General features: G+C 51.1%; 1 protein-coding gene and 1 long non-coding RNA gene across 5 annotated transcripts in view; both read left to right on the top strand.

Annotated features, from left to right (window-relative positions):
• The window catches only part of RILPL1 (Rab interacting lysosomal protein like 1), a 56383-nt gene that overhangs the window by 8426 nt on the left and 22851 nt on the right, over window positions 1–25106 (top strand). For all 4 annotated transcript variants that reach the window (XM_003907337.5, XM_017946305.3, XM_017946304.3 and 1 more), the window contains exons 2-4: window positions 463–613; window positions 18675–18793; window positions 19446–19667. In XM_003907337.5, the coding sequence (XP_003907386.2) occupies window positions 463–613; window positions 18675–18793; window positions 19446–19667 (492 nt within the window). The remainder of the gene's footprint in view (window positions 1–462; window positions 614–18674; window positions 18794–19445; window positions 19668–25106) is intronic.
• LOC116268950 lies at window positions 3787–9957 on the top strand. Its single transcript, XR_004176238.1, has 2 exons — window positions 3787–4853; window positions 9384–9957. It is a non-coding gene; the product is annotated as an uncharacterized LOC116268950 (long non-coding RNA).

Genomic DNA, 25106 nt, shown 5'->3' with positions numbered 1-25106 from the left:
CTGGATCAGACACCTAAGGAACGCTGGGGCCGGGGCCCCTGCCTGCCTCGGCATCCCCAGCATTCTCAAGGCCTCTGGCTGTCTTGGAGAGAGATTTGTCCCAACTGTCCAGAGACCGGGGGTGTGCCCCCCAGAGGTTGGGAATGTTAGAACCCCCGTATCCTGGGGCAGCTCTGTCTGCTCTGAAGAGAGCTCCAAGATGCGGCACCAGCTTTGTGGTTATCCTTGGGGCAGTTCTCACTGGGCCTGGTCCTAACAGCATAAACACAGGCATCTGCCCCAAAGAAGGGTGCCTTCTGTTTCTTGCAAAGATGCCATATGGGGCTCGTGGTGGCCTTGCTGGCCCAGCTGCCTGATGCCCACTTCTGAAGTCCCAGCAACCCTAGCTCCCCTGAGGGTTGGGGTGAGTGGGGCCGCCGCCCTGGGCGGGCAGTGACCCACACTGTCCCCTCGCCATGGCAGGAGCTGGAGCTGGTGGAGGATGTGTGGCGAGGGGAGGCGCAGGACCTCCTCTCCCAGATCGCCCAGCTGCAGGAGGAGAATAAGCAGCTCATGACCAACCTCTCCCACAAGGATGTCAACTTCTCAGAGGAGGAGTTCCAGAAGCATGAAGGTAAGCGGGGGCCGGCGCCAATGCAAGGGGGCCGGCCGTTCCTTTTCTCATCGCCCACATCAGCGATGGTCGCCACCGCCCCTGGACGTTGGTGCGGTGCTGGCTGATTCCAAAGCCCTTTGCCTTCTGTGTCATGTTGATTCACACCGTAACCCTTCCAGAGAGACATACTGTAGCCTCAGTCTACAGATGGTAACACAGAGGTCCTTTCAGCAAACTGTCACAGGTTCTCCTGTTTGTCAGGCTCCTCTCTGGGCCCTGGGATACGTGTTAAACGTGACAGCGACCCTGCCCTTGGGAAGCTTGTGTGCTGTGCAGAGAAGAAAGGGGCTTAACGTGTAAACACACAGATGCCATAGGTCCAGGGGGTGGCCGTGCTCTGGGAAAGCTGCAGTGGGGCATGTGATAGAGTGACTTGGTAGGGACATCTTTGGATACAGCCGTCAGGGAAGGCCTCCGAGGAGGTCCCATTTGAACCCTCATGAAGTAACAGAGTGAACCACACAAATATCTGCGTGTGTTGGGTCGGGGTTGCAGGGGCAGTCGTGCAAAGGCCCTGGGACATGAGCATTTGAGGGAAACCAAGAAGGCTAGTGTAGGCCAGGCGTGGTGGCTCACACCTGTGATCCCAGCACTTTGGGAGGCTGAAGCAGGAAGATCACTTGGGGCCAGGAGTTCGAGACCAGCCTGGGCAACATAGACCCCATCTCTACTAAAAATTTTTTTAAAAAATTAGCCAGGTGCAGTGGTGCACACTTACAGTCTGAGCTACTTGAAGGCTGAAATGGGAGGATCACTTGAGCCCAGGAGGTTGAGGCCGCAGTGAGCTGAGATTATACCACTGCACTCCAGCCTGAGCGACAGTAAGATGAAAAAAAGAAGGCTAGGGTATCAGAAGATGATTGAGGGCTTGGGAGGTTGGAGATGAGGTCACAGGGGTCAGATCATATAGCTCCTTAGAGGCTAAAGTTTGGATTTTATTCTAAGCGTGCTGGGAGGAGATTAGAGGCTCTTATCACAGACACACACTTACCAGTGAGCAGCCCGGGATGGCATCCCAGACCTGAATGGCGCTGGATCCCCCGAACTGTCACTCATCCAATAAGCACTTGTCTAGAACCTTCATACAGGGCCTCTTCTGGTGCTGGGAAAAGGACAGACGGGCCGCAAGATTCGGGCCAGGCGGGGCTGTGGGCAGTACCTGCTCTGCTCAGCCCTGCAGCTTCCTGCCCACTAAAGCAGGGGTGCCTCCTGCAGCTGACCCCAAGGAATCTCAGAGTCATCACTGCTGAGAGACTCCATGGCTCCCCACATGAGCCCCCTCCTCCTCCTCATGTTTGATGGGATGGGGACGGACCTTGGGTGGGTGCCCAACTTCAGAATGTGTGGTGACCACTCTGCAGAATCAAGTATGGCACTGAAGGCCAGGCGCGGTGGCTCACGCCTGTAATCCCAGCACTTTGGGAGGTGGAGGCAGGTGGATCATTTGAGGTCAGGAGTTTGAGGCCTGGTCAACGTGGTGAAACCCCATCTCTACTAAAAATACAAAAATTAGCCAGGCGTGGTGGCGCACGCCTGTAATCCCAGCTACTCGGGATGCTGAGGCAGGAGATTTCGCTTGAACCCGGGAGGTGGAGGTTGCAGTGAGCTGAGATTGCACCACTGCACTCCAGCCTGGGCAACAGAGCGAGACTCTGTCTCAAAAAAAAAAAAAAGTGTGTGTGTGTGTGTGTGTGTGTGTATGTATAAGTTTATATATAAACACATATATGGCACTGAAAAGGACTATGGGAACCAAGGAAAAATGAAAAGTTTGATTCCGGTCTGGATTCTCTTTTCCTTGGATTTCCTTTGTTGAGATGTGATTAGTAACAATGAAAACAAAAGTTCTCATGATTCTAAGCACTGTCTCTGGAGCCAGGCAGCCCAGGTTTGAGTCCTGACCCTGAAACCTCCCTGCTATGTGACTTTGATCAAGTCACATGACCTTCATGTGCCTAAGTTGCCCCCCATGTAAAAATGGGAGAAATGACCATACCTCCCTCAGAAGCTTGTCATGAGGGTAAAATCAGTGAATCTGTATAGACCCGTTAGAATCTTACCTGGTACACAGAAAACACTCAGCAAGTATTAGCCATTATTACTACAGGTTATCATTATCCAGTCCAACCTACTGATTGAACAGATGAGAAAAATTTAGACTGAGAGAGGGAGAGTGATTTGTTCAAGGTCACACAGCAAGTTAGCAGAGTCAGAAGTGGAACCCAGATCAGCTGAAATCAGCTCCCTGAAGGAAGGCTTATGTCCCTCTAGGACCCTTTGACCCAGGGCTGCTGGAGACCCTGTGGTTAAGGCTGCGGGGGAGACTGAAATCACGCCCGCCATGGATTGCTCCGCCGTGGCGTTCCACTGCCCAAGAGCTTACGATTCCAGACAGAGGCCTGCCATGCATTCCTTTGTCTCCCTTATCTCGGATGGAGTGCCCGCCCTGTGCCTGTTCTGGACTTTGCCAGGTTGGAGGCAGGGCAGGGAGGCACATGCTGGGGCTGGGGTCTCCCTGCTGCAGTGACTTGCACGTTAGAAAGTTTTCTAGCAGCAAAGTAAGCCTGGGCCTGGAGGATCCCGGACACCCTATCCCAATTTCCTTCAGCCCAAGAAGGAGGACTTTTTTTTTTTTTTGAGCGGAGTCTCGCTCCACGTAAACCCAGGCTGGAGTGCGGTGGCGGGATCTCAGCTCACTGCGGCTCCGTGCCTCCCGGGTTCACGCCATTCTCCTGCCTCAGCCCCTCCCGAGAGTAGCTGGGACTACAGAGGCGCCTGCCTCGCCCGGCTAGATTTTTTGTATTTTTAGTAGAGACGGGGTTTCACTGTGTTAGCCAGGATGGTCACCGATCTCCTGACCTGCATTGATCAGCCGTCCTGGCCTCCCAAAGTGCTGGGATTGCAGGCAGGCCTTGGCTTGGCCTGTTTTTGTTTTTGTTTTTGAGATGGAGTCTCACTCCGTTGCCCAGGCTGGAGTGCAGTAGTGCAATCTTGGCTCACTGCAACCTCCATCTCCCAGGTTCAAGTGATCCTCCTGCCTCAGCCTCCTGAGTAGCTGGGACTACAGGTGTGCACCACCACGTCCATCTAATATTTGTATTTTTAATAGAGACAGGATTTCACCATATTGGCCATGCTGGCCTTGAATTTCTGACCTCAGGTGATCTGACCACCTTGGCCTCCCAAAGTGCTGGGATTACAGGCGTGAGCCACTGTGCCTGACCCTTCCTTTTCATGTCTGAATTATATTCCGTTCTATGGCCATACCGCATGTCATTTACCCATTCATCTGTGGATGGACCTGTGAGACGTCACCACCTTTTGGCTGTTGTGAATTGTGCTGCTGTGAACATTGCGCTCAAGCTTTTGTGTGGACCTCTGTTTTCAGTTCTTTGAGGTGTATACCTAGGAGTGGAATTGCTGGGCCATAGGGAAACTATGTTAAACTTCTGACACTTCTGCAGGGCGCCCAGAGGCCTCAGGGACCCACAGGGCCTGGACCTGAGGGCTCTGAGCCACTTCCCTGTGCATCAGTGCACACACGCTCGCAGCACCCTCCACCTGGGAAGCTTTGCTTTGCTTCCACAGCCTTCCAGATCCCTGCTGGGCTTGTCATGAATCAGCCCACACGTGAGCGATCTGAGACACACTTAAATGGCATCTAACATGGGTCCGGCTCCCAAAGGGTTAGCTCCCAAAGGGTTAGCTCAGGAGGCACATGGCAGCAGCCCTCCCGCCTGAGTGGAAAGACCGGGCAGATGCCAGGCGTGCCTTTCGTGGTTATTTTTATTTTGCATGGGAAACCATGGGAACACAGCACGGACAAAGCATGTCTTCCACCTGCTAGGAGAACAGACCTGGGACAAACAAGGTCCTTGGAAGAAGGTGGAGGCCGGGAAGTGAGGGCCGAGAATGTGCTGGGCAGAGGCAGGGGTAGACTGAGGACTTGGGGGTGCAGTCTCCGGTTCCTGTGTCGGGGGTGAGGGGGTGCTGAGAGGAGCCAGCTCTGCACGGAAGAGTGTGGCCTTCCCAGCAGTTCAACTGGGGCATTGTGCTCAGAGGCACCTGGCAGGCTCCTCTACCCCCGGAAGTCTCCAGATTAAAAAGCACTTCGCTCCCAGCTGTTTGTGGAAATCCAGCTTGTCAGCGGGAGGGCAGCGCACAGAAACGTGTTAGCACATGCAGAAATGAATGACAGGTATGCAAGCCATCGTGCCGGGGGATGGGGTGTGAAGATTTGCTCATGGGTCTGGAAAAAAAATCTTTGGGCTCTAAAGGAACAGCTTAGTCACCAGGGGAAGAGGAAAACTGACCACGTTGTCATTTTCTGAAGGGCACTGCAGAACAACACTGCTCAGTAAAAGAGAAGTCATTGTCATTCTTCTACTTGGCACATTCGAAAAAGTAAGAAGAGGCCAGGCACGGTGGCTCATTCCTGTAATCCCAGCACTTTGGGAGGCCGAGGCGGGTGAATCACTAGGTCAGGAGGTCGAGACTAGCCTGGCCAACATAGTGAAACCACGTCTCTACTTAAAAAAAAAAAAAAAATTGGCCAGGCATGTTGGCTGGTGCCTGTAATCCCAGCTACTTGGGAGGCTGAGGCAAGGAGAATCGCTTGAACCTGGGAGGCAGAGGTTGCAGTGAGCCGAGATCATGCCACTGCACTCCAGCTTGGGTGACAAGAGCGAAACTCTGTCTCAAAAAACAAAACAAAGAAACAGATGAAGTAATTTTTCTTTTTTCTTTTTTTTTTTTTTTTGAGATGAAGTCTCGCTCTGTCACCCAGGCTAGAATGTAGTGGGGCGATCTCGGCTCACTGCAACCTCCGCTTCCCGGGTTCAAGTGATTCTCCTTCCTCAGCCTCCCCGAGTAGCCTGGACCACAGGCACGTGCCACCACGCTCAGCTAATTTATGTATTTTTAGTAGAGACGGGGTTTCACCGTGCTAGCCAGGATGGTGACCTCATGATCCGCCTGCCTCGGCCTCCCAAAGTGCTGGGATTATAGGTGTGGGCCATGGTGCCTGGCCAGATGAAAGTAATTTCTATACTATATTTTATTGAACCCAATAGATCCAAAGCAGTAAGTTTCCTTGTAACATGTAATCAATATAAAAATTACCATTGAGATTATCAATGAGATATTTTGCATTTTTTTCATATTAAGTCTTTGAAATCTGGTAGGATACATACATATGTATGTATGTGTGTATATGTGTATATATTCATATTCTATTGTGAAAAATACGTAACGTACATTTTACATAAAATTTACCATCTTAACCCCTGCTCTCCCTTTTTTTTTTTTTTTTTTTTTTTTTGAGACGGGGCACTGTCTTCAAGGCTGGAGTGCAGTGGCGCAATTATAGTTCACCATAGTCTCAACCTCCTGGGCTCAAAAGAGTCTCCTACCTCAGTCTTCTAAGTAACTGGGATGACAGGTGTGCACCACCATGCCTGGCTAATGTTTAAATTTTTTCGGTAGAGATGGGGGTCTCACTGTGTTGCCCAGGCTTGGCTGAAACTCCTGACATCAAGCAATCCTCCTGCCTTGGAGTCCCAAAGTGCTGGGATTACTGGCATGAGCCACCACACCCGGCCCTGTCTTAGTCATTTTTAAGTGTACAGTTCAGGGGCATTAAGTACATTCACAGTGTTGTGCAGCCGCCACCACCATCCATCTCCAGAACTCTTGTCATCTCACAAAACTGAAACACTGTCCCATTAAATACTAATTTCCCACTCGCCCCTGGCACCCACCATTCTACTTACTATCTCTATGGATGTAACTACTCTAGGCGTCTCCTATAAGTGGAGTCATATCATATTTTTCCTTTTGTGTCTGGCTTATTTCACCTAAGAATGTTTTCGAGGTTTATCCATGTTGTAGCCCATGTCGGAATCTCCTTCCATTTTAAGACTGAGTACATTCCATTGTGTGCGGGCCCTACGTTTGTTTATCCATCAGCTGACAATGGCAATGTGTATTTTATGCTTGCAGCATATGTCCATTTGGATGGGCCCCATTTCAAGTGCTCAGTGGCTGCTGGGTGGCTGCCGAATTGGACACATGCGGCTCAACTGTGCTGTCAGAAGCATGGTGGCTCATGCCTGTCATCCCAGCACTTTGGGAGGCTGAGGCAGGTGGATCACTGGGGGCCAGGAGTTTGAGACCAGCCTGGGCAATATGGCGAAGCTCCATCTCTACAAAAAATACAAAAGGTAGCCAGGTGTGGTGGCGTGCACCTGTAATCCCAGCTACTCGGGAGGCTGAGGCATGAGAACTGCTTGAACCCAGAAGGCAGAGGTTGCAGTGAGCTGAGATTGCCACCACTGCCCTCCAGCCTGGGCAACACAGCGAGACTCTCTCAAAAAAAAAAAAAAAAAAAAAAAAAAACCAAAATTGCTGTGCCCTCTGTCTGGGCCTTTCTCCATATATTTGCCATATTGGCTTCTTGGGGCTGTCATAATAAATGACCACAAACTGGGTGGCCGAAAACAGTTTATTCTCATAGTTCTGGAGTCCAGAGATTCATAGTCGCGTGTCAGCAAGGCCATACTCCCTCCAGCGCCTCTCAGCAGGAGTCCTTCCTTGCCTCTGGGGGCTGCTGGCATCCTCACCTGTGGCTACACCATTCCAGTCTCTGCCTCTGCAGCCAGACGTTCTCCTCCGTGTCTATGTGTCTCTTCTCCCTCTCCTTTATCTTTGGTTGTTTAATGGGGTTTTTTCCCGCAGGCTGGAGTGCAGTGGTACGATCTCAGCTCACTGCAATCTCTGCCTCCCTCATCTCCTGCTCAGGTAATCCTCCTGCCTCAGCCTCCCAAGTAGCTGGGACTACAGGCATGTGCTACCATGCCCAGCTAATTTTTATACTTTTTGTAGAGACAGGGTTTCACCATGTTGCCCAGGCTTGTCTCGAGCTCCCGGGCTCAAGCGATCTGCCTGCCTCGGTCTCCCAAAGTGCTGAGATCACAGGCATGAGGCATGGTGCCAAACCTGCTTTGTCTTATAAGGATACCAGGCATTGATTTAGGGCCTACCCCTCATCCACCATGACTTCATCTTAACTAATTACATCTGCACATACCCTGTTTTCAAATAAGACCGCATCCTGAGGTTCTGGGTCGCTGGGATTACGGCCTGTGCCACTGCGCACGGGTAATTTTGTATTTTTAGTAGAGACAGGGTTTCTCCATGTTGATCAGGCTGGTCTCGAACTCCCGACCTCAGGTGATCCGCCTGCCTCACCCTCCCAAAGTGCTAGGATTATAGGCGTGAGCCACCACGCCCAGCCTGGTTTTTGGATCGGTGGCTCACACCTGTGATCCCAACACTTTGGGAGGCCGAGGCAGGCGGATCACGAGGTGAAAAGATCGAGACCATCCTGGCCAACCTGGTGAAACCCCGTCTCTACTAAAAATACAAAAAAATTAGCTGGGCATGGTGGCATGCACCTGTAATCCCAGCTACTCGGGAGACTGAGGCAGGAGAATCTCTTGAACCCGGGAGGCAGAGGTTTTAGTGAGCCGAGATCGCACTACTGTACTCCAGCCTGGCGACAGAGTAAGACTCTGTCTCAAAAACAAACAAACAAAAAAACAACAAAAAAAGGTAGTATATATATTACTCTTATTGTGTAAGAGTCAAATAAAACTATGCACAAGACGTGACACTCCCCTTTGCTTCATCCCCACTGCACTGCCGGAAGGAAACCTTCCCTTTCTATCCATCTATACGCAAATTCTCTGTTTATTTTGTTTTCAAAATAAAAGAGATTGTGCTATGAATTGTTACTTGTCCTTTTTTATAAATTAAAATTGTGTATTTTAATAATAATGTATTTTAATTAAAATTATGTATTTTAATTTATGAAATTAAACACTTTGGGAGTCTGAAGCAGGAGGATTGCTTGAGACCAGGAATTTGAGACCAGTCTGGGCAACATAGTGAGACCCTGTCTCTACAAAAAAATTTTTAAATTAGCCAGGCATGGTGGTGCACACCTGTAGTCCCAGCTACTCAGGAGGCTAAGGTGGGAGAATCTCTTGAGCCCACGAGGTCAAGGCTGCAGTGAGCCTCGATTACACCACTGCACTCCAGCCTGGGCAACAGAGCAACACCCTGTCTCTTAAAAAAAAGTATTTATGTATTTATTGTTTGGGTTGTCTATTTTTTTAATTGAGGTGAATTCATGTAATATGCAATTAACAATTTTAAAGTGCACACAATTCAGTAGCATGTAGTATATCATTTAATTCAGTAGCATGTAGTATATCATTTAATTTACTCACAATGGACTGGGGGCGGTGGCTAACACCTGTAATCCCAGCAGTTTGGGAATCTGAGGCGGGTGGATCACTTGAGGTCAGGAGTTGGAGACCAGCCTGGCCAACATGGTGAAACCCCGTCTCTACTAAAAATACAAAAATTAGCCAGGCGTGGTGGCACATGCCTGTAATCCCAGCTACTCAGGAGGCTGAGGCAGGAGAATTGCTTGAACCCAGGAGGCAGAGGTTGCAGTGAGCTGAGATTGCGCCACTGTGCTCCAGCCTGGGTGACAGAGTGAGACTATTTCTCAAAAAAAAAAAAAAAATTTGTTTTTAAATTATCATAGTGCTGTACAACCATCACCTGTTTTGTTCCAAAACATTTCCACCACCTTCCTAAGGTGACTCTGCACCTGTCAGGTCTCTCCCCAGCCTCTTGTCTTTGCCCTCCCTCCCTGCAGGTAGAGCCGCTGGTAACCTCTAATCTGCTTTCTGCCTCTGTGGATTTGCCAGTTCTGGACGTTTCCTGTCGATGGAATCACACCGTATGCAACCTTGGGGTCTGGTCTTAGACCCCACGTCATTTTCGAGGTTCATCTGTGCTGCCGTGCTGTGGCGTGTCAGAGCTGCTTTCCTCGTTATGGCTGAATCGTCCTCTGCTGTGTGGACTGAGCGCATTGTGTTTATCCATTCTCAGTGGGGGGACATTTGGGTGGCTTCCATTTTTCATCTGTTGCAAATAGTGCTGCTGTGAACTTTGTCACTTAACTGTCTATCTCAGTGTTTTCCATCGCACGTCGTGTTTCATGGTGTCCCACTGCCTGGACAGTGCCTTGCAGGTGGACGTTAGCTCACTGCCATACGTGGCTGCCGTGGCCGGCCACGGGCGAGCTTCTCCATGGTCCCCGTGCCCAAGTGTCTCTTAAAATCTAGGTTCCCAGATCCTGAATCGCTGGGTGTCTGTGACGGCTCACAACCCTTTCAGCTTTTAACAGTGTCTATTAAGAATACTTGGCCTTCTTTTAGTTTTCCAAAGCACTCTTGTACTTTCTCTTAGCGGCGAGCAGGATAAAATGACAGCAGACACTTAAGAGACACTTAGACACTCTGGCCCTGGGCCCCTCTGTTGTGAGCACTTCACATGGGAGAACCATGCACAGGCCTCTCAAGAGAGCACCGAGGCCTGAGGGGAAAGCAACTAAGAGGCGAAGCCGGGATCGGAGTCAGGCGCCAGGCTCCTGCCTGGGTCTCACAGCTCCTACGGCGCCGCCCAGGAAGGTGATGAGGCTGCTGGGCTTCCACATGGACCCAGCCGCCCCTCTCTCCGCATGCTCCTCTCCCGCCCACCTCTTTCTCTGGAGAGCCAAGGCAGCCCCAGCAAGGAGTCAATGAGTAGGTCCTGGCGCCCCAGCACAGGGCATGTTGGGACAAGTATTCAAACAGCAGGCGGGGGGTGGGGGGTTGTGGCTTTGGCACTGACTTCTGTCTACGTGGGAACTCAGCCCCCAAACACACATGTCACATACATACGCCCCACACACAGACACCACCACACAGACATACACACTCACACTGCACACACCACACACACAGACCTCACATATACCACACACACAGACCTCACACACCACATACACACAAACCTTACATACACCACACACAGACACAGACCTCACGCACCACACACACACACAGACCTCACACACCACACACAGACACCACCTCCATCCACTGATTCCTCCTCCATCTTCCATCCATCCCTCCCTGGTCCATCCCTGGTCCCATTCCACTGGTTACACACACACACACCACACACAGACCTCACACTCACACCACACACACATCACACACATATACACCACACACACAGACCTCACACACCCCCCACACACACATATAACACACACACACCTCACACACACCCCACGTGCCCAAGGGTCACCTTTCTGGGAAGCGTTAGCCGTGTCCCTGGGTCCCACCAGCTCAACCTAGCAGTGCTCTGCAGCAGTGGCCCTGGGGCATAGAGAGAAGAGAGGGCACAGGTGGGCCCCCCAGGTGGCCCGGGGATCCCTCACAGGACCCATGGCCGGAGGCAGGAGAGCAGGACTGACGGGGAGAGGGCCCACTTCACAACTGCAAGCGGGGAGCCCGGCTTGGTCGCCGGCTCTGCACTTAGAGAAAGTGGACGCAGAGCAACTCCCGTGGCCACCTGCTGACACCCAGCCCTGCTGCTGGGCTCCCTAGGGGTCCGGGGGGCTTCCTCTGTCTTCCCCCATCTTCCTCATCGGGAGCCCCTGCCCCACGCCTGCCAGGCCTTGGCTCCAGGGACAGGTGGTCCTCATCTCCCCCCATCAGCAGGCGGAGAGGAATTGTACTAGAAGGGCCCTTGGCCAGCTAGTGTTTCTTATCTTTTCCTTTTAAACATTCTGGTGGAAAACACATCACAGAATTGCCTCTCTGCAGCCTGTGTAAGTGCACAGGGCAGCGGTGTTTACTGTGCGCACGAGGGTGCAGAGCAGAGCGCTGGGCCGCTTTCATCTTGCCGACGAAAACTCCACGTCCGTGTCTGTGGGTTTGACTTCTGTAGGGAGCTCCTCCTGTAAGTGGAATCATACGACGTTTGTCCCTTGTGCCTGGCCTTTTCACTGAGCGTAAGGTCTTCAGAGTTCATCCATGTGGCAGCATGTGACAGGATTTCCTTTTTTTTTTTTTTTTTTTTTAATACGGAGTTTTGCTCTTGTTGCCCAGGCTGGAGTGTAATGGCGCGATCTCAGCTCACTGCAGCATCCACCTTTCAGGTTCAAGCAATTCTCCATCCTCAGCCTGCCAAGTAGCTGGGATTACAGGCATGCACCACCACGCCTGGCTAATTTTGTATTTTAGTAGAGATGAGGTTTCTCCATATCAGACAGGCTGGTCTCAAACTCCCGACTTCAGGTGATCCACCCGCCTCGGCCTCCCAAAGTACAGGGATTATAGGCATGAGCCACTGTGCCCAGCCGATTTCCTTCCTTTTTTTTGAGACTGAGTCTGGCTCTGTAGCCCAGGCTGGAGATGCGGTGGCGGATCTCAGCTCACTGTCCGCCTCCCGAGGGTTCCGCATCATTCTCCTGCCTCAGCCTCCCAGTAGCTGGGACCACAGGCGCCACGCCACTTCGCCCGGCTAGTTTTGTATTTTTTAGTAGTAGGGTTTCCCCGTGTTAGCCAAGGGCCATTGCCAGTCTCTGACCTGCGTGATCCGCCCGTCTCGGCCTCCCAAAGTGCTGGGATTACAGGCAGGCACTGCGCCCGGCCAAATTTCCTTCCTTTTTTAAGGCTGAGTAACATTCCATTGTATGGACAGACCACATTTTCTTTAGTGCATTCATCCATTGATGGACATTTAGCTTGCTTCCACCTCGCAGCTGTGTTTTTGTTTGTTTTACATTTTGTTTTGTTTGTTTTGTTTGTTTTGAGGCCGGAGTCTGGCTCTGTCGCCCAGGCTGGAGTGCAGTGGCGGATCTCAGCTCACTGCAAGCTCCGCCTCTCCAGGTTGGCAGCCATTCTCCTGCCTCCAACCTCCCGGTGGCTGGGACTACAGGCATCAGCCACCTCGCCCGGCTAGTTGCGTATTTTTTAGTAGAGGGAGGTTTCTGAGTGTTAGCCAGGATGGTCTCGATCTCTCCTGACCTCGTGATCCATGCAGATAGAGGCCTCAAAGTGCTAGGATTACAGGCTTGAGCCACCGCGCCCGGCCTGTTTGTTGTTTTGAGACGGAGTCTCAGAGTCTCGGAGTCTCACTCTCTTGCCCAGGCTGGAGTGCAGTGGTGTGATCTCGGCTCACTGCAACCTCTGCCTCCCGGGTTCAAGCAATTTCCAGCTCATTTTTATATTATTAGTAGAGATGAGGTTTCACCATGTTGGCCAGGATGGTCTCCAACTCCTGACCTCAAGTGATCCGCCCTCCTTCACTTCCCAAAGTGCTGGGATTACAGGTGTGAGTCACTGCGTGCAGCTTTGGCTATTTTTTTTTTTTTTTTTTTGAGATGAGGTCTCAGTTTGTCACCCAGGTAGAGTGCAATGATGCGATCATAGCTCACTGCAGCCTCTAACTCCTGGGCTCAAGCAATTCTCCCACCTTGTCCTCCCAAAGTGCTGGGATTACAGGCACGAGCCACTGTGCCCGGCCTTAACATTTTAAATTGAGGTATAACGTAGAGTGAAGTGAACACATTTTAAGTGTACGGCTCTATGGATTTTTGCATGTAGGTTCAGATCAGGATAGAGAATAGTTCAACACCCCAGAATGCACCTTCTCATCCCTTCCCAGACAAAACTTCACAAGGTCACCCTGACTCTGACCTTTGTCTCCAGAGATTAATTCAGCCTTGTTCTGAACTTCATATACATGGAATCATATAGTGTATGCTTTTTGGAATTTGAGAAATCATAAGATTCACCCTTTTAAATGTGGACAACTCAGTGGGTTTTTTGTTTTCGTTTTTGTTTTTTTGACATAGGGTCCCACTCTGTCACCCAGGCTGAAGAGCAGTGGCACAATCATAGCTCCCTGCAGCCTCGAACCCCCCAGCTCAGGTGATCCTCCTACCTCAGCCTTCCAAGTAGCTGGAGTCGTACAACTTTGTGCCTGGCTTCTTGCACTCAGCATCATGTTTTCAAGCTTTATTCATGTTGTAGCATGAATTAGTGCCTCGTTCCTTTTTATGGCTAAATGATACTCCGTTGCAAAAATGTATCATGGGGCGTGGTGGCTCATGCCTGTAATCACAGCACTTTGGGAGGCCGAGGTGGGCGGTTCACGAGGTCAGGAGATCGAGACCATCCTGGCTAACATGGTGAAACCCCATCTCTACTAAAAATACAAAAAATTAGCCGGGCGTGGTGGTGGGCGCCTGTAGTCCCAGCTACTCAGGAGGCTGAGGCAGGAGAATGTCATGAACCCAGGAGGCAGAGCTTGCAGTGAGCCGAGATCGCGCCACTGCACTCCAGCCTGGGCGACTGAACGAGACTCCGTCTCAAAAAATAATAATAATAATACAAAAAAAAACTTGATGGGTGAATATTCTTGTAGGGGTACACATATGTGCACATATGCAAAAATATGTGAGGGCACCCCCAGAAGGTGGCTCTGTCTGGGAGAAAGTGGGGATTAGAGTCTGCCCCATAGTGACACATTCTGGTGACCTTAAGGGAGCCTTCTGCGTCTCGTGCCCTGGTGGCAAGGCAGCCTAGTATCACGGAGAAGATGTGGGATCTGTAGTCAGAAAACCTGGGCTTAAGTTCTTAGCTGTAAGACTTTGAGAAAAAAAAAATATCTCTGGGCTTCAGTTTTTCATATATGTAAAATGGGACTGATGTTAGAGACAACATTAATGATAATAAGACCCATTTCCAGTGGTTGGGAATGAGAACGAAATAGGGTCCAGGGTGTAAATCAGTGTATCCTTCCTGGGCTTGTCAGGAGTACACTGCACTTTGGGAGCGCGGAAGAAGAACCAGTCCTCGTTCATTGGCCAGCCTCGGGCGTCTGCCATGTGTGGGGCCCTGGAATACAGAGACAAATGAGACAGGCCGATGCCTCCAGGACGATCATATAAAATCCTAAGCTCTTCAAGCTCACGACTCAGGCCTTACGTGGGTTTGCGGCCCTGGCAGCGTCGCCCGCTGTTCTGGAAACACACCAGGGATGCTTGTTCATGGTGGTGACCACCAGGCAAGAGACAGGAGGTCAGCGGCAAGGACTCTGATGCAGTGGAGCAGCCTGGGGGGACAGTCAGGCCAAGGCAATAGCTGAGGGGTCACCTCTGTGCTTTCTCCTCATGGGATTAGATCTGGCTGCATATCCTGAGTCCCGGGGGCTATGGAGGGACGTTTCCCCCTCGTTCACCTGGGACTGAGCCTGGCCATTGCAGGCCAGTCCAGGCTTCAGGGAGAAGGGGTGCACTGGCAGTGCCAGCACCTATGGAAGGCTGAATAATGGCCCCAAAATATCAGGTCCTAGTTCCTAGAACCTGTGGATGTCACCTGATATGGTAATGTCTTTGCAGGTGTGTTATTTCATTCCAGATCTTGAGATGGGGATGTTATCTTGGCTTACTTTGGATGAGCCCTGAATGTAATCACAGGTGTCCTTGTAAGATGGAGGCAGGGAGAGATTTGGCACTGACAGAAGAGGAGAAGGCCACGGGACCACAGAGGCAGAGACTGGAGTGATGCCACCACAAGCCAAGGAGTGCTGGTGGCCATCAGAAGCTGGAAGAGGGAAGGAATGAAATCTCCCTGGGCCGGGCACGGTGGCTCATGCCTATAATCCCATCGCTTTGGGAGGCTGAGGCGGGTGGATTGCTTGAGGTCAGGAGTTCGAGACCAGCCTGGTCAACATGGGAAACCCTGTCTCTTCTAAAAATACAAAAAAAGTAGCTGGGTTGTGGCGGGTGCCTGTAATCCCAGATACTTGGGAGGCTGAGGCAGGAGAATCACTTGAACCCCGGAGACAGAGGTTGCAGTGAACTGAGATCACACCACTGCACTCCAGTCTGGGCTACAGAGTGAGACTCTATCTCAAAAAACAAAACAAAACAAAAAAATGGCTGGGCACAGTCAGTGACTCACGCCTGTAAATCCCAGCACTTTGGGAGGCTAAGGCAGGCAGATCACGAGGTCAGGAGATTGAGATCATCCTGGCTAACATGGTGAAACCTTGTCTCTACTGAAAATACAAAAAATTAGCCAAGTGTGGTGGCAGGCGCCTGTAGTCCCAGCTACTCAGGAGGCTGAGGCAGAAGAATGGTGTGAAGCTGGGAGGCGGAGCTTGCAGTGAGTCAAGATCACGCCACTGCACTCTAGCCTGGGCCACAGAGTGAGACTCCGTCTCAAAAAAAAAGAAAAGAAAAAAAGTCATGATGGCACATGCCTGTAATCCCAGCTACTTGTGAGGCTGAGGCAGGAGAATCACTGGAACCCAAGAGGCAGAGGCTGCAGTGAGCCAAGATCACACCACTGCACTCCAGCCTGGGTGACACAGTGAGATGCTGTCTCAAAAAAATAAAAAAAATCTCCCTTAGAGGCTCCAGAGGAAGCATGGCCCTGGTAACACCTTGATTTCAGGCTCATTTGGACCTTCTGGCTTCTAGAGCTATGAGAAAATAAATTTCTGATGTGTTGAGATACCAAAATTATTGGTCATTTGTTACAGCAGGTGCAGGAAACTGACACAGCACCCATCCTCACAGGTCATTAATTCAACAATAACTTAATAGGCACCTGCGGTGTGCTAGGCACCATGTGGGGCCCAGGGAATGTAACAGTGACTAGGGCAGACAGGGCCTTGCCCTCCTGTGGCTGACAGTCTAGTTGGGGGTAGGGATGAGGGTGGACCTCGCCCGCCTGCAGTGTGCCAGACACCATCTTCAGGGCTCTGTGTGTATTAACTGTGAAAGTTGTCTGAATCAAAATGGGGTCACCAGTGTTACCCAAAACCCTGACAAATGGAACCCGGGAAGGCCATGAAGAGAGGGTTTTCACGCTTGCATGCCCGATAACAAAAAAGACTGTGGAAAAACGACAGCTTTGCACAAAGGCCTTTGTAACCTTACACAAAAAGACTTCTGCCCGACGTCTGCCTGGCAGTAGCCGGTCCAGCCTCAGACTACAGTCACCCTTGTTATTGATCTATCTTTATAGCCAAGGATAATTATTAATACTTTAAACAATTATATAACCCTCCTTATTTTTTCCTTTAAAAATCTTTGTCTTCCTTTACCTCCCTGAATACACATAGTTTACTATGGCAGGCGGATTCCCATTGCAACACTCTACTCCCAAATAGCTTTTCTTTTTTTTTTTTTTGTTTGAGATGGAGTTTCACTCTTGTTGCCCAGGCTGGAGTGCACTGGTGCGATCTCGGCTCACTGCAACCTCCACCTCCCGGGTTCAAGCTATTCTCCTGCCTCAGCCTCCCGAGTAGCTGGGATTACAGGCATGTGCCAGCACGCCTGGCTAATTTTGTAGTTTTAGTAAGGACGGGGTTTCTCCATGTTGGTCAGGCTGGTCTAGAACTCCCGACCTAGGTGATCTGCCTGCCTGGGCCACCCAAAGTGCTGGGATTACAGTTTTTATTTTGTTTTCTGGGTTGGTTTTTTTTGTTTTGTTTTGTTTTGTTTTGTTTTTGAGACAGGGTCTTGTTCTGTCACCCAGGCCTGGAGTACAGTGGTGTAGTCAGAGCCCACTGCATCCTCAAACTCCTGGGTTCAAGTGATCCTCATCAGCCTCCTAAGTACTGAGACTACAAGTGGACACCACTATGCTTGGCTAGTTAAAAAAAAAAAAAATCTTTTTGTAGGAACAGGGTCTCATTATGTTGCCCAAGCTGCTCTCAGACTCCTGGCCTCAGTGATCCTCCTGCCTCAGCCTCCCAAAGCACTGGGATTACAGGCATGAGCCAACATGTATGGCCATCTTTTATTTTATTTTATTTTTAAATTTTATTTACTTTTTATTTTTGAGACAGAGTCTTGCTCTTGTCACCCAGGCTGGAGTCCAATGGCACGATCTCGGCTCGCTGCAGCCTCCATCTCCCAGGTTCAAGCAATTCTCCTGCCTCAGCCTCCCGAGTAGCTGGGATTACAGGCATGCACCACCACACCTGGCTAATTTTTTTTGTATTTTTAGTAGAGACAGGGTTTCACCTTGTCAGCCAGGCTGGTCTCAAGCTCCTGACCTCAGGTGATCCACCCGCCCCAGCCTCCCAAAGTGCTGGGATTACAGGCGTGAGCCACGGTGCCTGGCCCATCTCTTATTTTAGAGAACTTTCTCTGTTTATTATTTAGGTTGACATAATCAATCCTCACAACAGCCCTATGAGTTGTGGGGACTGTTATCACTACTTTATAGAGGTGGAAACTGAGGCACAAGACACTAGCTCCAAACCAAACCGCTGATAAATAGGAGAGCCAGTGTCTGAGCTGGAGCTTACCCTGTAAATCACTGTGCTGTGTCATCTTTCGTCAGATAAAAGCATGTAAGAGGCCGGGCGCGGTGGCTCACCCCTGTAATCCCAGCACTTTGGGAGGCCGAGGTGGGTAGATCACTTGAAGTCAGGAGTTTGAGACTAGCCTGGTCAACATAGTGAAACCCCATCTCTACTAAAAACACAAAAATTAGCCAGGCGAGGTAGCACATTTCTGTTGCCTCAAGCTACTTGGGAAGCTGAGGTGGGAAGATCACTTGAGCCTAGGAGGCAGAGGTTGCAGAAAGCCAAGACTGCACCACTCCACGCCAGCCTGGGCAACAAAGTGAGAATCCGTCTCAAAAAAAAAAAAAAAAGAATGTAAGACACACATAGGAATTGTAAAAAAGTGCCATAAAGGTAATACATGGTGGGTCAGGCATGCAGGGAAATGAACGTATCGGGTGGGTGGGAGGTGGAGGCCGTCACTGGGTGGTCAGAGGAAGGGAGGCCTCTGTGAAGAGGTGACGTTTGGGCTGAGGCCTGAAAAATGAGGTGCACCAGCCATGGGGAGGTGAGAAGGAAGGGACTAATGGGTAAGGAAGAGGCTTCAAGGTGGGAGTGAGCTCAGGGGGAATCAAGGAATATCAAGCAGGCACGGGGGAGGGTGAAGGGAGTGAGTGGAGGGGGTAGAGGATGAGGCTGGGGCCCACTGAGATCTCAGTTTCATCCTCAGCAGAAGCGGTGGATGATTTCCACAGAGGAGTAAGGTGGGCTCACCTGCCAGTCTCATTTGCCCACCCAGGCATGTCAGAGCGGGAGCGGCAGGTGATGAAGAAGCTGAAGGAGGTGGTGGACAAACAACGCGATGAGATCCGTGCCAAAGACAGGGAGCTGGGCCTGAAAAATGAGGACGTCGAGGCTGTGAGTGACATACCCCTGACCGGTGTCCACCCTCCCAGCCAGTAGCTGCCAGCCAGAGACCAGACCCTCCACTCAGCAGGTCCCTTCTCTCCCTTGCTATCATTCTTAGGGCTCCGTGGGGTGTGGATCCTGCTCATGGCTTGGCGGGCCCAGCCTGGAAACAGCAAGACTTCACTGGCAGAGCAGGAGGGAACGTGGCACTGCCCAGTGAGCAGGCTCCTCCCACCTCCTGGGAAGGTCCTGAGGCCTTGGCAGCCTTAGCTCTGACCCCAAGGCCTCCTCCAGCCCCCTAACTTCATGCCTCTCTGGGAGCAGACTTAGCAGGGTCCAGCATGCTCCAGGAACCCATACAGTGTTTCTGTGTAAATCAGAGAAAAATGCCCCTTTCTGAAGTCATGTTACTTCCATCTGTTGGGAAATGTTCATAATGTATTAATTCTAGCAAGACACGCTTCCATTTGCCATAAAATTGTCATAGTAAATACACAAATTGCCCATCTCTAGCATCATCAGTTATAAGAATATGAACAACTTTCAAACAAAGATGTCTGCAATATAAATGGCACACCTAAGGATGGTTTGCCATTGTGCAGTGCACAACCTGAGCTACTGCAGGTAGCAGCCCTGCACAATGGTCTCCCTTTTTGTACAGTTACAGCAGCAGCAGACACGGCTGATGAAGATCAACCATGACCTTCGGCACCGGGTCACGGTGGTGGAGGCCCAGGGGAAAGCCCTGATCGAACAGAAGGTGGAGCTGGAGGCAGACCTGCAGACCAAGGAGCAAGAGATGGGCAGTCTGCGAGCAGAGCTGGGGAAGTTGCGAGAGAGGCTGCAGGGGGAGCACAGCCAGAATGGGGAGGAGGAGCCTGAGGTGAGCAGGAAGCTGGGTGCAGAGGTGGTAGTGGAGGGTAAGTCTGGGGGTTGGCTCAAGGCAGGCAGGGTTGCCTTGTTTTCCCCTTTATACTTAAGAAAATGGCCAGCCTGGGCAACATAGCAAGACCCCAGTTCTCTACAAACATTTTTTTTTTAATTAGCCCATGCGTGGTGGTGCACACCCGTAGTACCAGCTGCCTGAGAGGCTTAGGCAGGAAAATCACTTGAGCCCAGGAGTTCAAGGCTGCAGTGAGCCATGATTGCACCACTGCACTCCAGCCTGGGTAACAGAGCCAGACCTGTCTCAAAAAAAGAAAAAAGAGAGAAAGAGAGAGAGAAAATGAGAGGCTCAGAGAGTCAAGCTACTGGCCTGAAGACACACAGCTGAGGGGCTGGAACCCCAGACTCTGCATTCTCCCACCTCAGTGGTGGTTATTAGGCACCTGCCATTTATTTATTTATTCATACCAATGATTTTTGACCATGTAGCCAGCCCAGAGGATAAAATAGCGAGCAAAATACAGACATGATCCCTGTCCACATGGAGCTTACAGTTTAGTGTGGGAGGCAGACATTAGTTAGTCCAGACCTTAGTACCACACGGTACCATATGACCCAGCAATTCCACTCCTAGGCACATATCCAAAAGAATTGAGAACAGGTGTTCAAACTTTTACATGAAGGCCAGGTGCAGTCGCCTGCACTTGTAATCCCAGCCCTTTGAGCGGCTGAGGCAAAGGGATCAAGAAGATCACTTGAGGCCAGGAGCTGAAGACTGGTCTGGGCAACATAGTGAGACCCCATCTCTACAAAAAATTCTTTAAAAATTAAAAACTTGGCTGGACACGGTGGCTCATGCCTGTAATCCCAGCACTTTGGGAGGTCGAGGTGGGTAGATCACAAAGGTCAGCAGTTCGAGACCAGCCTGGCCAATATGGTGAAACCCCATCTCTACTAAAAATATAAAATATTAGCCAGGCGTGGTGGCCCATGCTTGTAGTCCCAGCTACTCGGGAGGCTGAGGCGGGAGAATTGCTTGAATCCGGGAGGCGGAGGTTGCAGTGAGCCGAGATCGCACCACTGCACTCCAGCCTGGGTGACAGAGCGAGACCCCGTCTCAAAAAAAAAAAAAAACTTGGGCCGGGTGTGGTGGCTTACACCTGTAATCCCAGCACTTTGGGAGGCCAAGACGGGCAGATCACTTGAGGTCAGGAGTTTGAGACCAGCGTGGCCAACGTGGTGAAACCCCGTATCTACTAAAAATACAAAAATTAGCTGGGTATGGTGGTGGGCATTTGTAATCCCAGCTACTTGGGAGGCTGAGGCAGGAGAATCGCTTGAACCTGGGAGGCGGAGGTTGCAGTGAGCTGAGATTGTGCCCCTGCACTCCAGCCTGGGCAACAGAGTGAGTCAGACTCCATCTCAAAAAAAAGAAAAACTTAAGTGTGGTGGCACCTGTAGTTCCAGTTACTTGGGAGGATGAGGCAGGAGGATCACTTGATCCCAGGAGTTGGAGGCTGCAGTGAGCCATGATTAAGCCACTGCACTCCAGCCTGGGCAACAGAGTAAGACCCTGTAGCGCACTATTCACAGTTGCCAAAAGGTGGAAACAACGCACACGTCCATCAGCGGATGAATGGGTGAACAGTCTGTCCATACGGGGGGATACGATTCAGCCCTAAGGAGGAATGCAGCCCGGGCTACGCGGTAGCACGGATGAGCCGCGAAAACATCATGCGGAGTGAAAGAAGCCAGGCCCAAAAGGCCAGTGTGCGACTCCATTTGCATGAAATGTCCCAGAACAGGCAAATCCATAGAGCCAGAAAGTAGATGGGTGTCCGAATGGGGCTGGGGGAGGGTGGAATGGGGAGTGACACTGATGGGCATGGGGTTCCCTTTGGAGGTGATGGAAATGATCCGGAATTAGAGATTGGTGATGGTTGCACAACACTGCATGTTACTGTCCACGTGGCCAGAGCTGTCCATCACAGCCACAGCTAACATCCAGGTAGGCCCAGGGCTGCGAGGTGTCTGATCCTTAAATGTGCCCCCAGACTGTGCCAGGAACACAGAGGGTGACATCCTTCATCGTAGCAGAGGTGGGGAGGTGGGGTTTCAGGGAAGAGCTGTTCCTGAAGCTGGGCATCAGTGTTAACAACGCTAAGACTTTGACAGGTAGAAATGTGGAAAATGGAGATGCTGTTTCACAAAAGTAGAGTGAACTTTAGGGACACACTCAGGCTTGTGGTTTCTCCCAGAAGATATTTATGAGCTATTGAAAGTTTGCAGACGTAGGCCGGGCGCGGTGGCTCATGCCTGTAATCCCAGCACTTTGGGAGGCTGAGGCAGGCGGATCATGAGGTCAGGTGATAGAGACCATCCTGACTAACACAGTGAAACCCCGTCTGTACTAAAAAATACAAAAAACTTAGCCAGGCATGGTGGCGGGCGCCTGTAGTCCCAGCTACTCGGGAGACTGAGGCAGGAGAATGGCGTAAACCCAGGAGGCGGAGCTTGCAGTGAGCCAAGATCACGCCACAGCACTCCAGCCTGGGCGACAGAGCAAAACTCCATCTCAAAAAAAGAAAAAAGAAAAAAAAAGAAAGTTTGCAGACCCTGCGCTAGTAACCTGAGTTATAGGTAGGGGAGGTAGGACAGACAAGCTCACAGTCAGGTGGGTTCAAGTCCCAGTACAGTCATTAAGTATCCTGCCAGGTTTGCTGTAGGACAGGACAGGCATCTGGGATATACATGAGGAAGGTCAGGGAGAGAAGTCTTAAAAGGGAGTAGTTGCCAGGCATGATGGCTCACACCTGTAATCCCAGCACTTTGAGAGGCTGAGGTGGGTGGATCACTTGAGCCCTGGAGTTCGAGACCAGCCTGGGCAACGTGGTGAAACCCCATCTCTACTAAAAATACAAAAATTAGCCGGGTGTGGTGGTGCGTGCCTGTAATCCCAACTACTTTGGGGAGCTGGGACAAGAGAATTGCTTGAACCCGGGATGTGGAGGTTGTGGTGAGCTGAGATCAAGCCACTGCACTCCAGCCTGGGCGACGGGTGAGACTCTGTCTCAAAAAAAAAAAAAAAAAAGGAGCGGTTAAGGGCTGCTTTTGTCTAAAAATGACATAAGCCTAAGTTAAAATGGTTTTAAGAGTTGGGAGGCCAAGGCAGGCAGATTTCCTGAGCTCAGGAGTTCAAGACAGGCCTGGCTAACATGCCAAAACCCCATCTCTACTAAAATACAAAAAATTAGCCAGGCGTGGTGGCGCGCACCTGTAGTCCCAGCTACTCGGGAGGCTGAGGCAGAAGAATTGCTTGAACCCAGGAGGCAGACGTTGCCGTTAGCTGAGATTACCACTGCACTCTCCAGCCTGGGCGACAAATGGTCTGTCTCAAAAAAAAGGCTAGGCGTGGTGAGGCTCCGCCTGTAATCTAACTGGGAGAGCCAAAGCTGAATTGAATAACCTAAAGGTCAAGAGTTCAAGACCAGCCCACAAGCCAACATAGCAAAACCCATCTCTACTAAAAATACAAGAAGTTGGCAGATTGTGGTGGCTCAAGCCTGTAATCCCAGCAGCACTTTGGGAGGCCGAGGCAGGCGGATCACGAGGTCAGGAGGTCGAGACCATCTAGCTAACAGTGAAACCCCATCTCTACTAAAAAAATACAAAAACTTAGCGAGAGGCCCGAGAAGTGGCGGGCGCCTGTAGTCAACTACTCGGGAGGGGCTGAGGCAGGAGAATGGGCGTAAACCAGGGAGGCGGAGCTTACAGTGAGCTGAGATCCAGCCACTGCATTGCCAGCCTGGGTGACAGAAGGCGAGATGCGTCAAAAAGTTAGCTGGGCATGGTGAGATTAGCGTGCCTGTAATCCCAGCTACTGCAGGGGCCCTGAGGCAGGAGGATCGCTGAACTTCGGGAGGTGGGAGGTTGCTGGGAGCTGAGATTGTGCCACTGCGCTCCAGCCTGGGAAAGAGAATGAGACTCTGTCTCAAAAAAAAAAAAAAAAAAAAAAAAAATGGGGCCAGGTGCAGTGGCTCACACCTGTAATCCCAGCACTTTGGGAGGCAGGCAGTCCAGAGGTCAGGAGATGAGACCATCCCACAATGGCATGGGTGGCTCCCTGTCTCTACTAAAATGCAAAAATTATCCGGAGGCGTGGTGGCGAGCGCCTGTATGATCCCAGCTTCTCGGTAGGCTGAGGCAGGAGAATGCGTGAACAGGAGGCCCGGGTTGCAGTGAGCTGAGATAAGCTCCCTGCACTCCAGCCCTGGGCAACAAATGAGACTCCTTTTTTTTTTTTTTTTAAAGAAAAGGTTTAAGAGAGGGGGAAAAAAGAATTTATTATTTCGTGGCTAAAACCTGGTTGAGTGAATTTGGCTTCAGGTACGGCTGGCTCCAGGTGCTCACGAGCTGCTCTTGGGAATGTGGCTCTGACCTTCTCAGGCCCTGCTTTCCTCTGTGCTGTTGTCATTCTCAGCCAGGCTCTTTGCCATACAGTCGCCACTAGTATTTGACCAGCATAGCAACATATGTAACCCAGTCAAAAGAAATGGCCTCTTTCCCTGGAGTCCCAGCAAAAGCCTCAGGGAATCCTCATTGGCCCATCACTGAAGCAACTGTTGTGGCCAGAGACCTAGAATATGCATGTTTATTCCTGAGTCACATGGCTGCGACCCAAGCCACATGGACTAAATGTGGGAGGGAAGTCTTTCTCCAGAAGAAAATGGCGGTGACTTAGCACAAAGACCTGAGGGAAGGATAAAGGCCAGGTAGAGACAACAGCTGTGGTCTGCAGTGCTGGGGAGTCGGCACCCAGGGACCACACAGAGCTCTGAGCAGCGGGGGTGCGGGTCCTTCGCAGGGGTTCAGCAGGCTGGCGACACACTCAGCTGTTACACTGGAGGACAGAGAAGGAGCTTGTGGATGGTTGTCAGGAGCCCTTTGCAGTAACCCAGGTGAGAAGGTGAGGGCTGAACTCAATCTGTGGCAGTGGGAAGGAGGCCGGTGCCAAAGACATAACCTCCAGGCCCAGCGTGGGGCGGTCCCCACCTCTGCCCTGCCCCCTGCTCCTAGTGTGCCCCTTCCAACCTTCAGGCCCCACAAGAGCTCAGGCCAGTCTCCTGGCCAGGCAGGCCCCGGGCCAAACCCAGGTCTCAAGAACATCAGGACTCCCAGCCCTGTTCCAGGACTCTTTAGCAACAAGGGACGTTTCACACCTTGGCCTGACTGCCTGTCAGTTTCAGCTTCCCTGTCTGGCAGCCAATGGGGCAGGGGAGAAATGAGGGAGTAAAATCAGGCTGCGGTAATGTGAACCCACAGGGCTGCTTTGCAGTGCGCTTTCGCAGGCTCGGGGCAGCTTTGCTGGGTTCACATCCATCCATTGCAGCTGTGTGAGTTCAGGATGCTTGTCAGTCGCACAGGGAGCTGCAGGTTG

This window comes from Papio anubis, chromosome 9 (assembly GCF_008728515.1).
Source record: "Papio anubis isolate 15944 chromosome 9, Panubis1.0, whole genome shotgun sequence".
NCBI lineage: Eukaryota > Metazoa > Chordata > Mammalia > Primates > Cercopithecidae > Papio > Papio anubis.
This window is presented reverse-complemented; position numbering and strand designations above follow the sequence as displayed.